At 44.5% G+C, this 15541-nt stretch overlaps 1 protein-coding gene across 1 annotated transcript; it reads left to right on the forward strand.

The window, feature by feature from the left end:
• Positions 1-2350: 2350 nt before the first annotated feature.
• bcl6b (BCL6B transcription repressor) lies at positions 2351-12216 on the forward strand. The gene is made up of 12 exons (XM_080741527.1): positions 2351-2449; positions 3125-3202; positions 3383-3617; positions 4212-4460; positions 5058-5204; positions 5810-6008; positions 6228-6436; positions 6974-7080; positions 7218-7361; positions 8361-8491; positions 9431-9568; positions 10867-12216. The coding sequence occupies exons 3-12, from the start codon at positions 3397-3399 to the stop codon at positions 10984-10986; spliced, it is 1665 nt and encodes a 554-aa protein (XP_080597653.1). The 5' UTR covers positions 2351-2449; positions 3125-3202; positions 3383-3396; the 3' UTR covers positions 10987-12216.
• The last annotated feature ends 3325 nt before the right edge of the window (positions 12217-15541 follow it).

Below are 15541 nucleotides of genomic sequence, written 5' to 3' on the forward strand. Positions count from 1 at the left end.
ATCTACAAGCACACAACGCCTCGCATCGGCTGTTTTCACTAGTTTTGTGCGACAGAGGTTTCTGCCCGACAGTGACGACATTTTAGTGATTATGTTGCGAGGAAAACGTTGAGATAATAGCCATTCTGGTTAGAACTGACTGAAAATAACTTTGTACTTCAAGTTTAAAATGATACTAAATATTTCTTCAAGTGTTCAAATAAATTCCAAATATTATCAAATTATCTCGCGGCACCCCTGGACTGCCGTCTTTGAAAACCCCTGGCCTATAGTGTGACAGATCTTAGTTTAATGGCCCCTAAAGACAATATGCATTTAATCATGAGCAGAACTGTAATACCGGTACATAGTAAGACTTTGCCGTTGACTAGTAACAACAGTGGCTTGCAGAGGGACACTGACAGACTGGCTATGATGCAGGAAATCACTATTAGCTTGGCCCCAGCCTTGCCAACGGGGCAGACTCAATGGCTTCCGCTCATTGGTGAACCTGTTTAGTAATGTTCTCACTTTTCCTCAGCCGCCCCCCCTCATCCGTTCCTTTCACAATGCCTGGAAGTTGCCGAGACCCACATCTCCCTCACTGTTTTCTTAAATATTGTTTTTCTTTTTTCTTTTCTTTTTTTCCACAAGGACACAATTGATGCAGCCTCCATCCAAACAAATAAAGAAGGGACACACACGCACTCAACACCCCTTGCAAACACTCTGCTTCCGACTCACATTTTCAAAGGATTTATAACCAAATATGGTCATGTCAGATTTTTATTACATGTCATCCAATCACATGCATACAGTATGTGTTACTGTCTACAAAATGTATTTTGTCACAATTGAGTCTAAGAGAAATAATTGAAAATATGAATCAAATGAAACAACGCACAGCCCATTTATCACTGAGATTCACAGAGTTATCTGATGCAACTCTCACTGTTTCTGCAAGCACCACATATCTCAAAAAGCATGTCATACTTGGAACAACACAATCAGTGGGAACCCATTCTGAATCTGCCTTGAGAGATTTAGGAACAACATGCTCCTGCTCACTCAATGCCTGCCTGTGTGAACCACTTTGATCCAAGGTGTGCCTGTGTGAAACACTTTGATGTGAGCGGAACACAGTTCACAGTGCACTTTTGCAGTCCCTATATTAACTGTCTTGAACCCGGGTTTTCTGTGAACCCAAGGCTACACTGATGATGAGGTAACTTTCCGCTTTTCTTTTTTCTTTTTGAAGTTATGAGAGACCCCCCTGAACCCTCTGTTTCACCTCCCTCATCTCCTGCTTGGTTTATTATTGACGGATGTCCTGTGCGGGTGGTTTTATCCATGTTTCTGTGCAGCCTCGCAGGATGCATACAGAGAAGTGTGTGTGTGTGTGTGTGTGTGTGTGTGTGTGTGTGTGTGTGTCTGTGTGTGTGTGTGAGTTCCTGCACATCTGTCCACTACATTTCTAGCAGTCATGGAGGGAGGGAGGGAGAAGGGGAGGGGGAGTTGTTTTTCAGTACCAGGAGAAGGTGTCTCCCATAAAGCCCTATCAATTTTTTCCCCCACACTTTTTGTTTCCTTCCTGTCTGTCCCCATAGCACGTCCCCCGTCCTAACGGGCAGCGAGCCAGAAGGTTCCGGTGACTTGTTATGGAGCGCACATTAATCCATGTTCACCTGAATCTGTCACCTCAGCAAAAGCACAGTTTTTCATGTGCTTTCAAATACAACTGTGTGTAAATGATATATTTTTTTATTGAGATTATTGAGGTTTTCACACTGAATTGTACTGGAAAACATTTATTTTAATGTATTCGTTTGTGCGAAACTTGTAAGATTGCCTGCATGACAATACCCAAGATATTAAACTCGCTAAAATCCTATATCGCAAGTCTCCAATTTTGGTTTATAATTTGTTTATCCAGCAAGTTGGTTGCCTTCTCACTTCCTCTCATACAGTTTCCTATGTCCTGGAGAGGGGCGATGCGTAGGACAGCAGATAGGTAGATAGGGGAAACACTGATTTGGATCATCTCACCCCTGGATAGCCAGGCACGTACCTACCTCCCCAGGGGTTAGCATATATATTTTTTCAAGGCGGCCTGAAAACACTCTTCATTTTCCTGCCATTACTTTTGCACAGACCCACTGGGTTAGACAAACTAATAGCCCACTAAAAATACTTGGAGCCGAGGGTCTGGGCTTGGGCCTTTTCCTGCGTTGCTTCCAGGGTGCGCGTGGGCCGTTGAGGAAAGAGGAAACGAGCGGTGGTTGTGTGAGGCTTCCTGCACGACGTTATAAAGAGTCCCCTCCCTTTGGCAACCACTGACACTCTTTACTCGGAGGCGGTGGAGCCAGTGAACCAAGCATAACCAGAGGCATCTTAGATTGCAGACTGATCACTGAGCCAAGGGGTTTGACGTCAGTGTGGTGAACGTTAATTCTCGTCCCTGCTGGTCGGGGTGAGTTGGAAGTGGTTTCTCAATCCATTTTTACCCCCCATGATGTTTCTTGTGGCTGTTGATAACACTGCTTGCTTGGATTATGGCTTTTCACTTTTCGCTTTATTTTTTATCCTCATGGAAATATGAATGATCTTTAGCCTTTTTTTATCAAACGATTTTGCCTTAGAACTCAAATCAAGTAAAGGTTTTAACCTGGAGATGAATCATTTAGCTGTCATTTAATAGACAGCTTTCTTGTGATTGTAATTTCTTGTTTGTTTAAATATATTTCTGCTTCATTAGATAGCAGAGAAGCAGGAAAACGATGTCAGAGATGCAAGACATGGCGGGAGTAGTATTCAAAATGCAACTCCTATGAGCATGTGGTCCTCCATGGCCATGCAACTTGCTGAGCCACCAGGCACCGCAAAAAATGTTTTAACCAAGGAATGTTCCTCTTAAGAGTGCAATTTACAGCTTAAGTACAGCTTCAGAAATAAGGTTTCAGTTGGAGGTTGAATTACACTAGCATAATGGGTTATTTGGGTCTTTATTTAACTTCAGGAACTTTTCAAAAGTATTACCATGCCACATTCCTTTTTGGCATTACGTAGTAATAAGTGTGATTTTGTGCTTAATGAAAGTCAACATACAAGTGGCATTTGCTGATGTCTGTCTTTCTTTTCTCCCCAGGTACGAGTAGGGAGCTGGTCTCACCTAACAGATGTGTCTGGGACACACCAGACTATTTATTCAGTCAGTTTGACACAGGTAGGTCCACTCCAGACAGGAAAATCAAGACCACACCAAATCATTACCGCCAACCCATGTGTATTACATTAATTTGATACATTTTGATTAATGCTCTGTAAGGGTTTCAGGGGATATACATGTTTTAACTAGTCTGTACCTGCAACAACTCCCAACCCCTATCTCTTATCTGCCATTCAGCAACTACTGTAACAATGAACGTGATGGAGGTGGTGGAAGGATACAGGGTCAACGGCCGCGGTGAGCCGAGGACCGAGACCACAGCGGAGGGATACGTGAAGGAGTTCACGCGGCACTCCAACGATGTCCTGCAGAACCTGGACGAGTTGCGTCACCGGAACATCCTGACCGATGCCACCCTGGAGGTGGGCAGTGTTCGCCTGCGGGCACACTGTGCCGTGCTCGTTGCATGCAGGTTGGTGCACGCAGGGTCACAGCTTTGCTCATCCCTGACTCATAGGGACCTGAGGACCTGATTCTATGAATACCTTCTAAATCCTAACAGTTTTCTGAAAAACCCTCTGTGAAAACCTGTTTCTATGTTAGTGGTTCTCAAACTTATTAAGTATTTGGCCTCACATCCCAAAATATTTTGTTTCAGGGACCACCCAGAAGCAAAGATTTGAGTAAAAAATGTTTGCTTTAAAAATTCTTTTTTTCAAAAATAGCAGATCTACAAGCTCATAGCTACTGTATATGAGCTTGTATACCTGTTTTTGAATATCCAAAGTATAAAATAATGGTAAAGTCAGTGGCTAAAATGTAAAGTGACACAAATGCTTTCCAGGTCTTAAAGGCTTAAAAAAATAGTTTTCATCTCTTGAAATCCATCTATCTATCCCCAAACATTGTGCTTTTTCCTGGTAACCACTGTTCTGGTACTATTTGTCTCACTCTTCATGCCTCCTCTCTCCTCTCCTCTCTCCTGGCTTATGTGTGTATGGATGATGTCCACAACTACACACACATGATCATCTCCCTCTCTTTTTTCTCCCTCCCTGTCACACAGCGGGTTCTTCTACTCCCTGTACTCGCGCCGCGTGTTGCTCCAGGGGCGTGGGGACGGGGCGGAGCAGCTCATGACCGTGTTCCTGCCCAGCACCCTGGACCCGTCCAGCGTGTCCCTGCTGTTGGACTTCATGTACACGTCCCGCCTGCCCCTGACGCCGCGCAGCGCCCCCGGGGTCCTCGCTGCGGCCGCGTACCTGCAGATGGACCATGTGGCCGACGCCTGCCGGGCCTTCATGCTGCTGCACAGGTGAATCCACGATCCAACGCGAAAATCCCAGAGACATTTTTTGTGTCGAGGGAACCGGGAAGATGCTGATCTGTGTCTTCCTCACTCCACCTACACAAATCACACCTAGTGTGAAGTGAGCGGTGTTCTTTATTAGTTTATTTCATCAAGCGTCCTGCTAGCAAATCGCAGAGTGTCCTGCGAAGCTTGGCCAATGAGACAAACTTTGAGCCATTTGTCCCAGATATAGGCCATATCTAGGCCAGATGTAGGCCATGCCAGATGTAGGCCACGCTTCAGTTTACTTTAGGCCCTGGACAATTTTGAACACGTTTTTCCTATCGGTTTTTGACCGGACAAAGACAGATGTTGGATGTTAGCTCCTGTTCCAGGAGCAGCACGCAAAAATACATTCTCCCTGGCCTGGACCACTCAGTTGGACATTGAATAGTTGACACAGTCGCCCATTTGGGACACAAAAGCTGGAGGATGCAATTATGTGGGTGAACAGTGCATACATTGACCTGGAAGCGATAGTTAAGTTTACTTACTGTATTAAAATGTTGTTGAGTGCATGGATTTTGACATGGGACGTTAACTGTTTCTTTTGTTCTACAGGGAGAGGGTGAGCGCTGCGCGCCCTCATTTGGAGCTGGACTCCAGTGTATCTGTAGCCTCTGTAGCTCCCCAGTTTGGGGACATGTCTAATCCAGCTCGTCAGCCTGTACTGCCGGTCCCTCTGCAGCCAACGGCAAAATCTGCCAGGTGAGAAAAAATAGACTTGTGCAACACACTGTCAGGACTTCTGAAGTAAAAGGGATGGATATGTGTGTGGAACTGTGTGGATGTGTACATATTGTCACTGTCGGGCAGAAACCTCGTATCTCCAAGTTTCACATTTGTATGTTTTTTTTCGCAAAGTAAAGCCCTGCTTCATCATACAAGGCCTTCGCACAAAGGTAGTGAAAACAGCAGATCTACAAGCACACAACGCCTCGCACCGCAAGGCGTTGTGTGCTTAGATCGGCTGTTTTCACTAGTTTAAATCATTTTTAAAATGATAAATGCAAAAAGAACGGTTTTGGACATACAAGGTTTCCTCCCGACAACGACGATATGCATGTGCGTGTATGCGTGTGTGTGTGTGTGTGTGCGTGCGTGCGTGCGCGCGTGCGTGTGCGCGCGTGCGTGCGCGCGCGCGTGCGTGCGTGCGTGCGTGCGTGCGTGCATGCGTGCGTGCGTGCCTGTATTTGCGTGCATGCGTGTGCCTGCAGAGTGCCAAGTGGGTTTCTGCGGGTGCGTTTGTTTGTGTCTGCCTTTGTCTGTTGACAAGTTTGGCTCATTACCCACTTCCTTTGTTTCTCTGCCAGGGTCCCAGGGGAGGGCGGGGCCCCTCTGAAGCCAGGGGCTTTCCCGACCCGCGAGCCCAGGTCACCGGAGCTGAAACAACAGCCCGAGTCGCCCCTCTCGGGCAGTCCCACCCCATCGCCAGACAGCCCCAGTCGCTCCAGCTGTCAGCCCAACTCCCCCGCTGAGTCCAACACCTGCAGTCTCAGCAACCAACTCATGGTATGACTCCACATCCTAGAACTCACTCACTCTTGAAACGTACTACTAATTTCTACTATTTGTGATGCTAAAACAACGACCTGTGCTCCCAACTGTATATAGTCATTTTGTAACTACATGATGCCAAATGGGCCAGGAGGACTATCATTAAGCATCCTGATCCGTCTGTTTAAGAAGAAAGCTTAGATGTAACCAAAGTGGTTTTCTTTGTCCATCCAGAGTGACACCAAACCAACTCCAAACCCCAAGGCCTGCAACTGGAAAAAATACAAGTACATCGTGCTAAACCCTCTCTGTGCTGTTACCACGGTGAAGGAGGAGGAGCCAGAGGAACGGCAAAGTGACACACCCACTTCTGACAGAACAGACATGACCCCCAAAGCACCAAGAGAGGCGTGGTCTGGAGAAGTGCCTGGTCAGATTGATAGGTACGTTTGTGAAAACGGGGGAGAAATTATGAATGGACAGGAAATGAAAATGTAAGCAGAACATCAGATGTATTGAATTGGTCATATAATTAATAAGAGGGTGATTCTCTTCAGGCATGTGCACACAGAGACATCAAAGGGGGCTTGAGCCCCTGCCCTTTTACCCGCCTGTAAAAAGTGCTCTCTCCAGAGTCAGACCACGAATGCAGTTTTTACTATGATGAAAGAAATGCAAATGCCCACTTTCCATGCCATACCTGAAGGCAGCATTCAAGAGAAATGCCTTGTCCAAACTCTCCTGAACTTGAATGCAGCATCTTATGTTGAAAGAATTGCCCTCTCTGTGTAGAAATCCATGCTGTATGCCACATCTCCAGTATTGACTTGATTATGCTTGGTTCAGTGAGGTATCGAGTACCGAAAATAGCTGCCCTCCAAGCTCAGCTTGCTATTTTTGATATTTTCACCAAAGGCCCTTTTAGAAATTTCAGCCCCTGCCTCTCTAACATTCTCTGCACGTCCCTGATTCTCTTTCAGACAGGGGCGGGCCTCCTGCTACGAGGGTTCTGGCCGCGCCCCTCCCCTGGGGCCACCCTGCTCTATGGACCACCAAGTAGAATCTCCCGTGCACACGCACGGAACAGGTGAGCACAAATCAAACCACTGTCTTAATTAGCCTTTAGTTCATACCCTCAAAAAGGATTCACTTATAGAGATATTCCACTTACCATATTGTGCAGTGCATCTTGATTGATTGCCAGTAATGTTTTCTCTTCCTCAGTTTCGCCTTGTGCCATTTTTCCAAGAGTCCATCCCATTGAACCTGAAGCAGCCCAACACATCCAGCATATAGTCAAGTGTGAGAATTACTGTGTTCCGTTCTGTTACTCTGGCAATCTTGCTGGAACCAAGACTGTCTGTGCAGGTGAGGCAGTACCCTTATCCATTCAATCAGTAGTAATAGTAGTAGTAGTACTGTAGTAGTAGTAGTACTGTAGTAGTAGTAGTAGTACTGTAGTAGTAGTAGTACTGTAGTAGTGGTAGTAGTAGTAATTCTTGCTTTTTTGGTTTATACTAAACATGCACATTACAAAACAATATGGCAGGTTACGGCTGGCAGATTTATATTTGATGGTATTGTTTCACTAGCTTGGTAAACCATCCCGGTTACGTAAATTCACATTATCATGTGTCTTCTACAGACCGTTATGGCCCCAATGCTGGCAGGGTGTTTAGCAGAAACCAAAAAGTGGAAGAGCCAATCTGCATCTACGCTCAGGGCCCTGTGATTGACTAGTCTGGGATCACTTCACTTTTCGGGCTTGTAACCGGTCTGGAGCGGAAACCACAACATGTCATGTTGTAGTACCTGTACTCAAAGACTACAATTTCACCGGAACTATCCACCGGAAACAGTTTTAACCCAAAATAATTCCCGTGCGCTCAAGGACATACTTTTAGGGCCTACCTAATAAACTCCTTAATGCAGAGTTGTTTTGCTTTTGAAAAAATTGTTTGGGATATGCATCTTTTATTCCAACTCGTAGCGACTGGCAAGACTACACTAGGCTACTCGAGCATTTTAATAGGGATTGGGGAAACAAACGGAGGGAACCAAATCAAAGCGACGCCGCTTCTTCTACTAGTGGTTTCCGTGCATTAGGCGGAAACCAAGCGGCCTGTTGTGAACGAACACCAGGCTTTCCCCCAGAAAGCCTGGTAGGCGTGGTTAGTGATTGACAGACGCTGATTGGCTCTTCCACTTTTTGTTTTCTGCAAAACACCCACCCATGCTTGGGGCAAGACCGGTCTGCAGAAAACACATGTCTGCCAACAGCAGTGAAGTTCCAAAAGCTCAGATCCGTTTTAGGTGAGTTATGGATGCTGTGAGCTAATAGTTGGTAATGAACTTTCACCCTGACAGGTGACAAGCCATACCGCTGTAATGTCTGTGGTGCTCAGTTTAATCGGCCTGCCAACCTGAAGACTCATTCTCGCATCCACTCTGGAGAGAAACCCTACCGCTGTGACACCTGCGGTGCACGATTTGTTCAGGTGAGGTCCAGACCTGGTTGAAAGGCGTGTGAGTGTGTGTGTGTGTGTGTGTGTGTGTGTGTGTGTGTGTGTGTGTGTGTGTGTGTGTGTGTGTGTGTGTGTGTGTGTGTGTGTGTGTGTGTGTGTGCGTGCGTGTGCGTGTGCGCGTGTGTGTGCATGTGCGTGCGTGTGCGTGTGTGTGTATGTATGTGTGTGTAATCACATGCACATGCTTGTGATTACTTTGATACAGGATGTTCTTGGTATCATTGTTTAGATGAGGCTACTGTACATAGGGCTATCACAATTATTACATTATTTGACATAATCGCAATTATTTGACATAATTATTTTGTGATAATCTCCATAATCGTTTACATGTTGAAAGATGTTTATATACTGTATGTTCAAACATTTAAAAAATAGTGGAAATTGCAGATCTACAAGCTCACAACGCGTCGCGATACGACACGGTGTGAGCTTGTAGATCGGCTATTTCCACTATCAATGTTCTTTTTTAAGTGTAAAGTTGTGAAATATGTCAGTAATTTCTTTGTATATTTAGGTTACGTGTCATATCTGCCATGTGCAACTTCAAAGCCTACAAGACAAACAGAAATGTAATTGTTAACAACAAAAGGTGCCATGGCATTGGTCCGAAGGTTCATTAGTCCGAATTTGTTAAGAATACTATGCCTAACTCTAACCCTAACCCTAACCTTAACCTCAGTAACCCTAACTAAATTCGGACTAATGAACTTTCGGACTAATGAACCTTAGGACTTATGGGCAGTCCCCAAAAAAAACACAATTAAATCGTTAATCGCTATTATTTGAGAGACAATTAATCATCATGTAAAATATCATAATTGTGACAGCCCTAACTGTACATATCTGAATTGTTAGGATGTGTTCCACGAGTCCAGCTGGTCTTACGTCAGCCTATTGTGTTCTGTCCAGGTGGCCCACCTCAGAGCCCACGTTCTGATCCATACGGGGGAGAAGCCGTATCCCTGCCAGATCTGTGGAACACGCTTCCGTCACCTGCAGACACTGAAGAGCCACCTGCGCATTCACACAGGGGAGAAGCCCTACTCGGTGAGTGTTAGGGCATTCACCAAATATTCAAAGTCACTATTCGACGTTGTTCACCGAAGTCGTATATTCGCTTTTTTTGTTGTTTTCTCTTTAAAAATATATATACTTTATAAAGCTTGGCTAGATAGGAAGTCAAAAGAATGAGCTGTCAAAGCCCCTGGTGGATGAATTTGTTAATGCACTATACCAGGGGTTCTCAAACCTTTTTAGGTTGTGACCCCCAAAATAAACATATTTGAACTGGGGACCCCCACCCTGACAAGCACTTGGAATTGTGGGTATTACATTTAATGTGACTCGGTTCCGCAGATAAATTGTGAAAATATTAATTGTGAGCATGTAGATCGGCTATTTTCACAATATTCGCCTCTTGCTTACTTAATATTTGACAGTTTGGACAGTCCTGTCGAATATTCGACTACTTTGAGGTCGAATAATTCGAATACTAAAAATCACCATTCGTGAATGCCCTAGTGAGTGTCTGTTGCTGTCCGTACATAGCTCACAGACACACAGACACACAGTGCATGCTTTTATGCTTTAAAACCACTTAAACTCTATACCAGGGGTCTTCGAAGTTTTCAGGCCATGGACCCCTTAGTTGAGAGAGAGATGAAGCAGGGCCCCCGGCAACCTGTTCATAGATTCCATATAGTTTCATGGTTTGACAGCACAATCATCAGTGTATTTTGGGTTCATGTCAATTTGTGTTTTCAGATATTTAACCACTTGAACTGTCAATACTTAATAAACTTGACCTTTCACTCTGTACTTTTTCTCCTCTACACCAAAGCTCATTGCCAAAAATAGCAGATCTACAAGCTCACAACGCCTCACGCTGCGAGGCGTTGTGAGCTTGTAGATCTGCTATTTTTGGCTAAAGTTCTCAGAATATGGATGCTAGGGTTCAAGTGTCAAGTTTCTATCACTCAAAGATTTGGAGGACCCCCTGCAGTAACTCTGGGAACCCCCTAGGGGTCCCGGACCCCATGTTGAAGACCCCTGCTCTATACACTTAGCAGACCATGACGCCCACGGCTCTATACTCGCAACAACACATTGCGCTGTGACGTGTTGTCAGCTTGTAGATCTGCTATTTTCGCAGAATGAATTTGCCCCAGAATATAACGCTATAGGGTTCAAGTGATATACTGTAATACATACTTTATCATTCACAATGCTTGCTTGCCAAACAGCCAGTGTGCAACGAAATACAATGGCACAAAGTACTGACATAGAACAGCACACTGTGTGATGTTGGCCAGACCATCTAACCATTTCATCTCTTGTTTCCTCAGTGTGATAAGTGTGACATACACTTTCGCCACAAGAGCCAGCTGCGCCTCCACCTGCGGCAGAAGCACGGGGCCGTCACCAACACCAAGATCCGCTACAAGACCATTCTGCAGGCTTGCTGAGGAGCCTGCCTATTAGGGATGGGACGATCATTGTTTATCGTGATAAAAAATAACACTCACAATAATCGTATCGTGGAGATTTAAGTTTATCGTGAAATTATCCTCAGACGTCATGCACTGGGCTCAATTCACCTTTTATTTGCCGAGCTGCATATAAATAAACCCTATATACCTATAATTGGTCAAATGGACCTGGAAATAACGTACTTCATACAGTCTTTTTTTCCCCCACTCTCTACCAAATCTGTGTGCCAAAAAATAGCCGATCTACAAGCTTTGCGACGCGTTGTGAGCTTGTACATCTGCTATTCTTTGGCAAATGTTCTGCCCCAGGATAATGGATGTTGGGGATATTTTGATTATCGCGATAATATCGTAAATCGCAATTTCTTTGGTCACAATTATCGTGACATGAAATGTTCATATCGTCCCATCCCTATTGCATATTACAGTGGATCCTGACCAATGGATCATCATTACTGTAAATGGCTTGGATTTGGTAGCATGGCTGAACCTCTGACAGAATGTGAAATCAATCTATGGGCGGGGCAGTACACATGGCTTGACTATTTCACGTCATCCTATTATTTCAGGGGCACCTAAAAATACATCAGGTGGGGTTGTGTGTACTGATCCCGGGTTTAAGTGATACTAGCAATATAATGAGTTTTTACAATTACATCATCCTTGTTGAACTTGAGATGGCTGTTTACAAAAACTTTCAGCCACTAGCTGCATATAGCTCTCTTTGCGTCATCTTTTCCGATACGCTAAAAGCTAAAGCATCTGGAGTCTCAATTTAACTCTGAAAATTTAAGAATTGACCCGAATCTATACACTTTCAAGGCTGTGTAGGTAAACTATAGAGTTGTTGTCAGTATAAGGGTGACGGCATCGTGTCAAGAAGTGGCTAAACTGGTTAAAATAATAAACTGGCTATATAGAAAACGCAAGTGTCAGAGATATGGGGCCTGATAGCTTATCTTCACTACACATTAAAACCTTAATTTAACCTCAGAGTTAAATTAAACACTTGGTTTTAGTGTGCCGGGAAGGTATATAGAGCATTAGCAGTGGGGGTGCATGGTTGGTAGATTTCCTATTAAGCTATTATTGAGGAATGTGTTACTGAGGGTGAGTGAAGAGAGAGACAGAAGGGAATGGGGTGATGATGAGTGAGGAGATGAGGAAAAAGCAAAGACATGTACAGTGGAATAAGATCTTGAAGAAATGAAATGAAGGAATTAAGGCAAGGTGAAGAATTAGCCAGAGGGATAAAGTAAAGTAAAGAGAGAGAGAGAGAGAGAGAGAGAGAGAGAGAGAGAGAGAGAGAGAGAGAGAGAGAGAGAGAGAGAGGGGGTGTTGAGGTGATGGGCAGAACAGATTATTAGCAAGATGTATTTGAGGATATTCTTGTCCTTGCAGTCATATTCTATATGACTGACTTAATCCATATTTGGCAATAAAATGTATACAGATTTTTGCTTTGTTGAAGAATTTGAAATCTCAATACAGTATACTGTAGCAAGGTCCTGTGGCTGATGAGGTTTGGATTTGTCATCGTAAAATGTAATTCAACTAATATAAGATGTTAGGCCTGGGGCCTGAATGGTATTTGACATGCATGTCAAATGAAGCAGTAATGTTATGGAGTATTTTTCTAATATATGATATTTAAAAGAAAGACAATGATTGTTTGTTGTTGGAATTAGTGTTTAGTGATAATTATATTTTCTAGTCCAAGCAGGCAAAGGACTTTGTTGTCTTGTGCAGTATATAAAGTATGGAATATGAATATGAAATAATGTGAGACAAAACATTTGATAAGGTAATTGTGAGCAATTGGAAAAAGAATAATGAAGTAAAATGTGTAATGGGTTCTTTTGCTGGACAAAGACAAACTGTTTTTCTATAAATTAAATCTTTTTCTATCAATTGATATGTTTGTGTCATTTTCTGTTTAAATGCCCATTACATTTTCTGTTTTCTGAGTTATAAAGAATTTGTAAATGTTGAAATACAGGTAGATGTCCCGAAAAGAGGCAGCAGGATGAATTGAATAACAGTTTTTGTCTGTCTAAAGTCTAGGCCTTTAAAAGAATGTGCGTGCGTGTGTGTGCGTGGGTACATGCGTGTGTTTGTGTGTAAACCCAGCACAATCTGTACGTTCCTAATGTTCTTGAAGCAGTGAAACAGCTTCTCTCCTTCCCGCCTTCCATTCCTTTCCTCCAGACTTCCTTCCTCTCCTTAATTTGCTCTTTTGACCCATGAATCATGTCTTCTGCAGAGTCAAAAAAGCCCAGGCATTTTTTTTTTTTTATGTTTTGTTTTATTTTGTTTTGTTTTTCTGGGTGATGGTGTTGGAAACAATGAACACCAGGGCACCTGTTTCCGGTGGGATCCTAATACATGATGCATACACACTGCCACTGTGCTCTTGCTGGTGCTTCCTGAGAGTGATGGGAGGTCCTTGGGGTGGGGGGTGGTGGCGGGGGCTCCAGACCCCTGTTGAACTCTCCCACCCTCTGTCTTCTCCTCTTCCTGATCGGTGATGAGTTGTGGCTGCTTGAGTTTATTGTCTGGGCTCTGCAGACAAACGTTGGAAGTGAGCGGGACTTTCCAACCCTCAGCCTCTCCCCAAACCTTCTATCCATCTCTGGTACACAACAAAGTCATCTCCATGCTCTGATCTATGGAAATGGACATATTTTCCTAACAAACCCCGATTAGACAAAGAGATTGGACAAAAAATATTACTAACACAGTATATTGTTTTGGTCACTTTGAACTGAGCGACAACTTAAAGCACTACTGTCTGACCTGACGGTCGCTTATCTCCCGATTTAGGGAGTCTTACTGGTAGTAATCATTGCTGTAGAATGTTTTTCAGTAGGAGTTTCCCTGTCCCTCCACTCCAGCTCTTTGTAGGTAGTTGACACATTTTCATCCAATCAGGAGAGAGTACGCATTCATCACCTAGATTCATTTTTATAGTGTTCCAGTTCCACGCCCACAAAACTGTGAAAAGTGATGACTCATCACTTTTCATCACTAAACCATCGTTTTCTGGGGCCATTTATGGCCCAAGTAATGTTTTTTGTGCAAAACAAATACTTGCAATGGATTCAGCATCAGGACAAACCCCTAGTTAGACCCCGCACATCCTACTTAAAGCAGATTTTCTGGGTATTTTCCTCCTGTTTAGAAAGTCGATGGGAGCCCAACTTGATTTGGCCGCAGTGGCGACACCGAAGGTCACCGACTCGGGTGCCCTAGCTAAATCATTAGAACATACCCTGGGCTACATCTGTGCAAAATTTGGCGCTTTTAGACTAATTAGCACGAAATGAACATGTTATCTCCCTAACGCCCGACTAATTGCGACCGTAGGTCGCATTTACTACCAAAACCTCCCCGGGCTGTCTGTGTGTCAGTCAGTCAGTCAGTCCGTCAGTCCGTCAGTCACACTGTTGCCCTGCTCATATCTCCACAACCGTTGCCCCCATCCATGCCAAATTTTGCACACACACTCCTTCACTGCCAAACTACAACCTCCAAGGACCCCCGGAGCCCCAGGGACCCCCAGGTCCCTGGGGGACCCCCAGATGTAAAAAATGACCAAATGTGCTCACACGTCACACGTCACACTTTTTCCCTGCTTATATCTCTGCACCCGTTGACCCGATCCATGCCAGATTTTACACACACACTCCTTGCCTGCCAAACTACAACCTCCAAGGACCCCCGGAGCCCCAGGGGGACCCCCAGATGTAAAAAATGACCAAATGTGCAAAAATGACCAAATGACCACCCCAACGGGGCTGCTCGCGGGGAATTCCCGGGGACCACCGACTCCTGGTGCTCCAGAACGGATGCAAAAGTGGTGGCGCCCCCAGTGGAGGACCCCCTGCCACTGCAGCGCACATAAAATGCCGTAACTCGGGCTAGGAGCGTCCGGGAGAGCCGGGGCCGGTACCTATTCGTCCGCCAAGGCAACGCGGAGACCCCACCCCTCATTTCTCACATGGCCCTATTCTAGCGCCACCTTCAGGCCGATTTTTAAAACACATTTTTGGACACTGCTCCTACAGTTTTTGCCCTAAAATCACGAATATCACTACACAGCATGTCTACACTCATGTCATCAACATGGATCAGGAAGATTTGGGAAAAACACATTTTTGCCCTATTTGTGGAGATAAGCCACCTACGGTCGCTTATCTCCCGATTAGGGAGTCTTACTGGTATAGTATATGAGGCAAATGGCCACCTACTGACCTCTAAGCTGGCACAGCATTGGCCTGTGCATTATTGGGTATTTCTCATTCGCTGGCCATGCAAAGGTCATGAGTATTGAGTAGCCTACTATCAGATTCATAATATAGAGCTACACTTATTTTAACCAAAGAAAATGAGTTATAGCCTAAAGGTAGGGAATGATATGTTTTTTTTTTAACTAATTGTTTTTTTGTAAAACAATTACATCTCTGATAGTAATCATTGCTATAGCGTGCAAGCCCTACATAGGGCCTATGTACAGACTCCTGTTACTGAA

Source organism: Nannobrachium achirus (genome assembly GCF_963921795.1).
Source record: "Nannobrachium achirus genome assembly, chromosome: 14".
Classification (NCBI taxonomy): Eukaryota; Metazoa; Chordata; class Actinopteri; order Myctophiformes; family Myctophidae; genus Nannobrachium; species Nannobrachium achirus.

Coding starts and splice junctions, on each gene's coding strand:
- bcl6b (XM_080741527.1), top strand. CDS start 3,397: ATGAACGTGATGGAGGTGGTGGAAGGATACAGGGTCAACGGCCGCGGT. Junction 5,205..5,809: donor CCAACGGCAAAATCTGCCAG/GTGAGAAAAAAT, acceptor TTTCTCTGCCAG/GGTCCCAGGGGAGGGCGGGG. Junction 9,569..10,866: donor CAGGGGAGAAGCCCTACTCG/GTGAGTGTTAGG, acceptor TTGTTTCCTCAG/TGTGATAAGTGTGACATACA.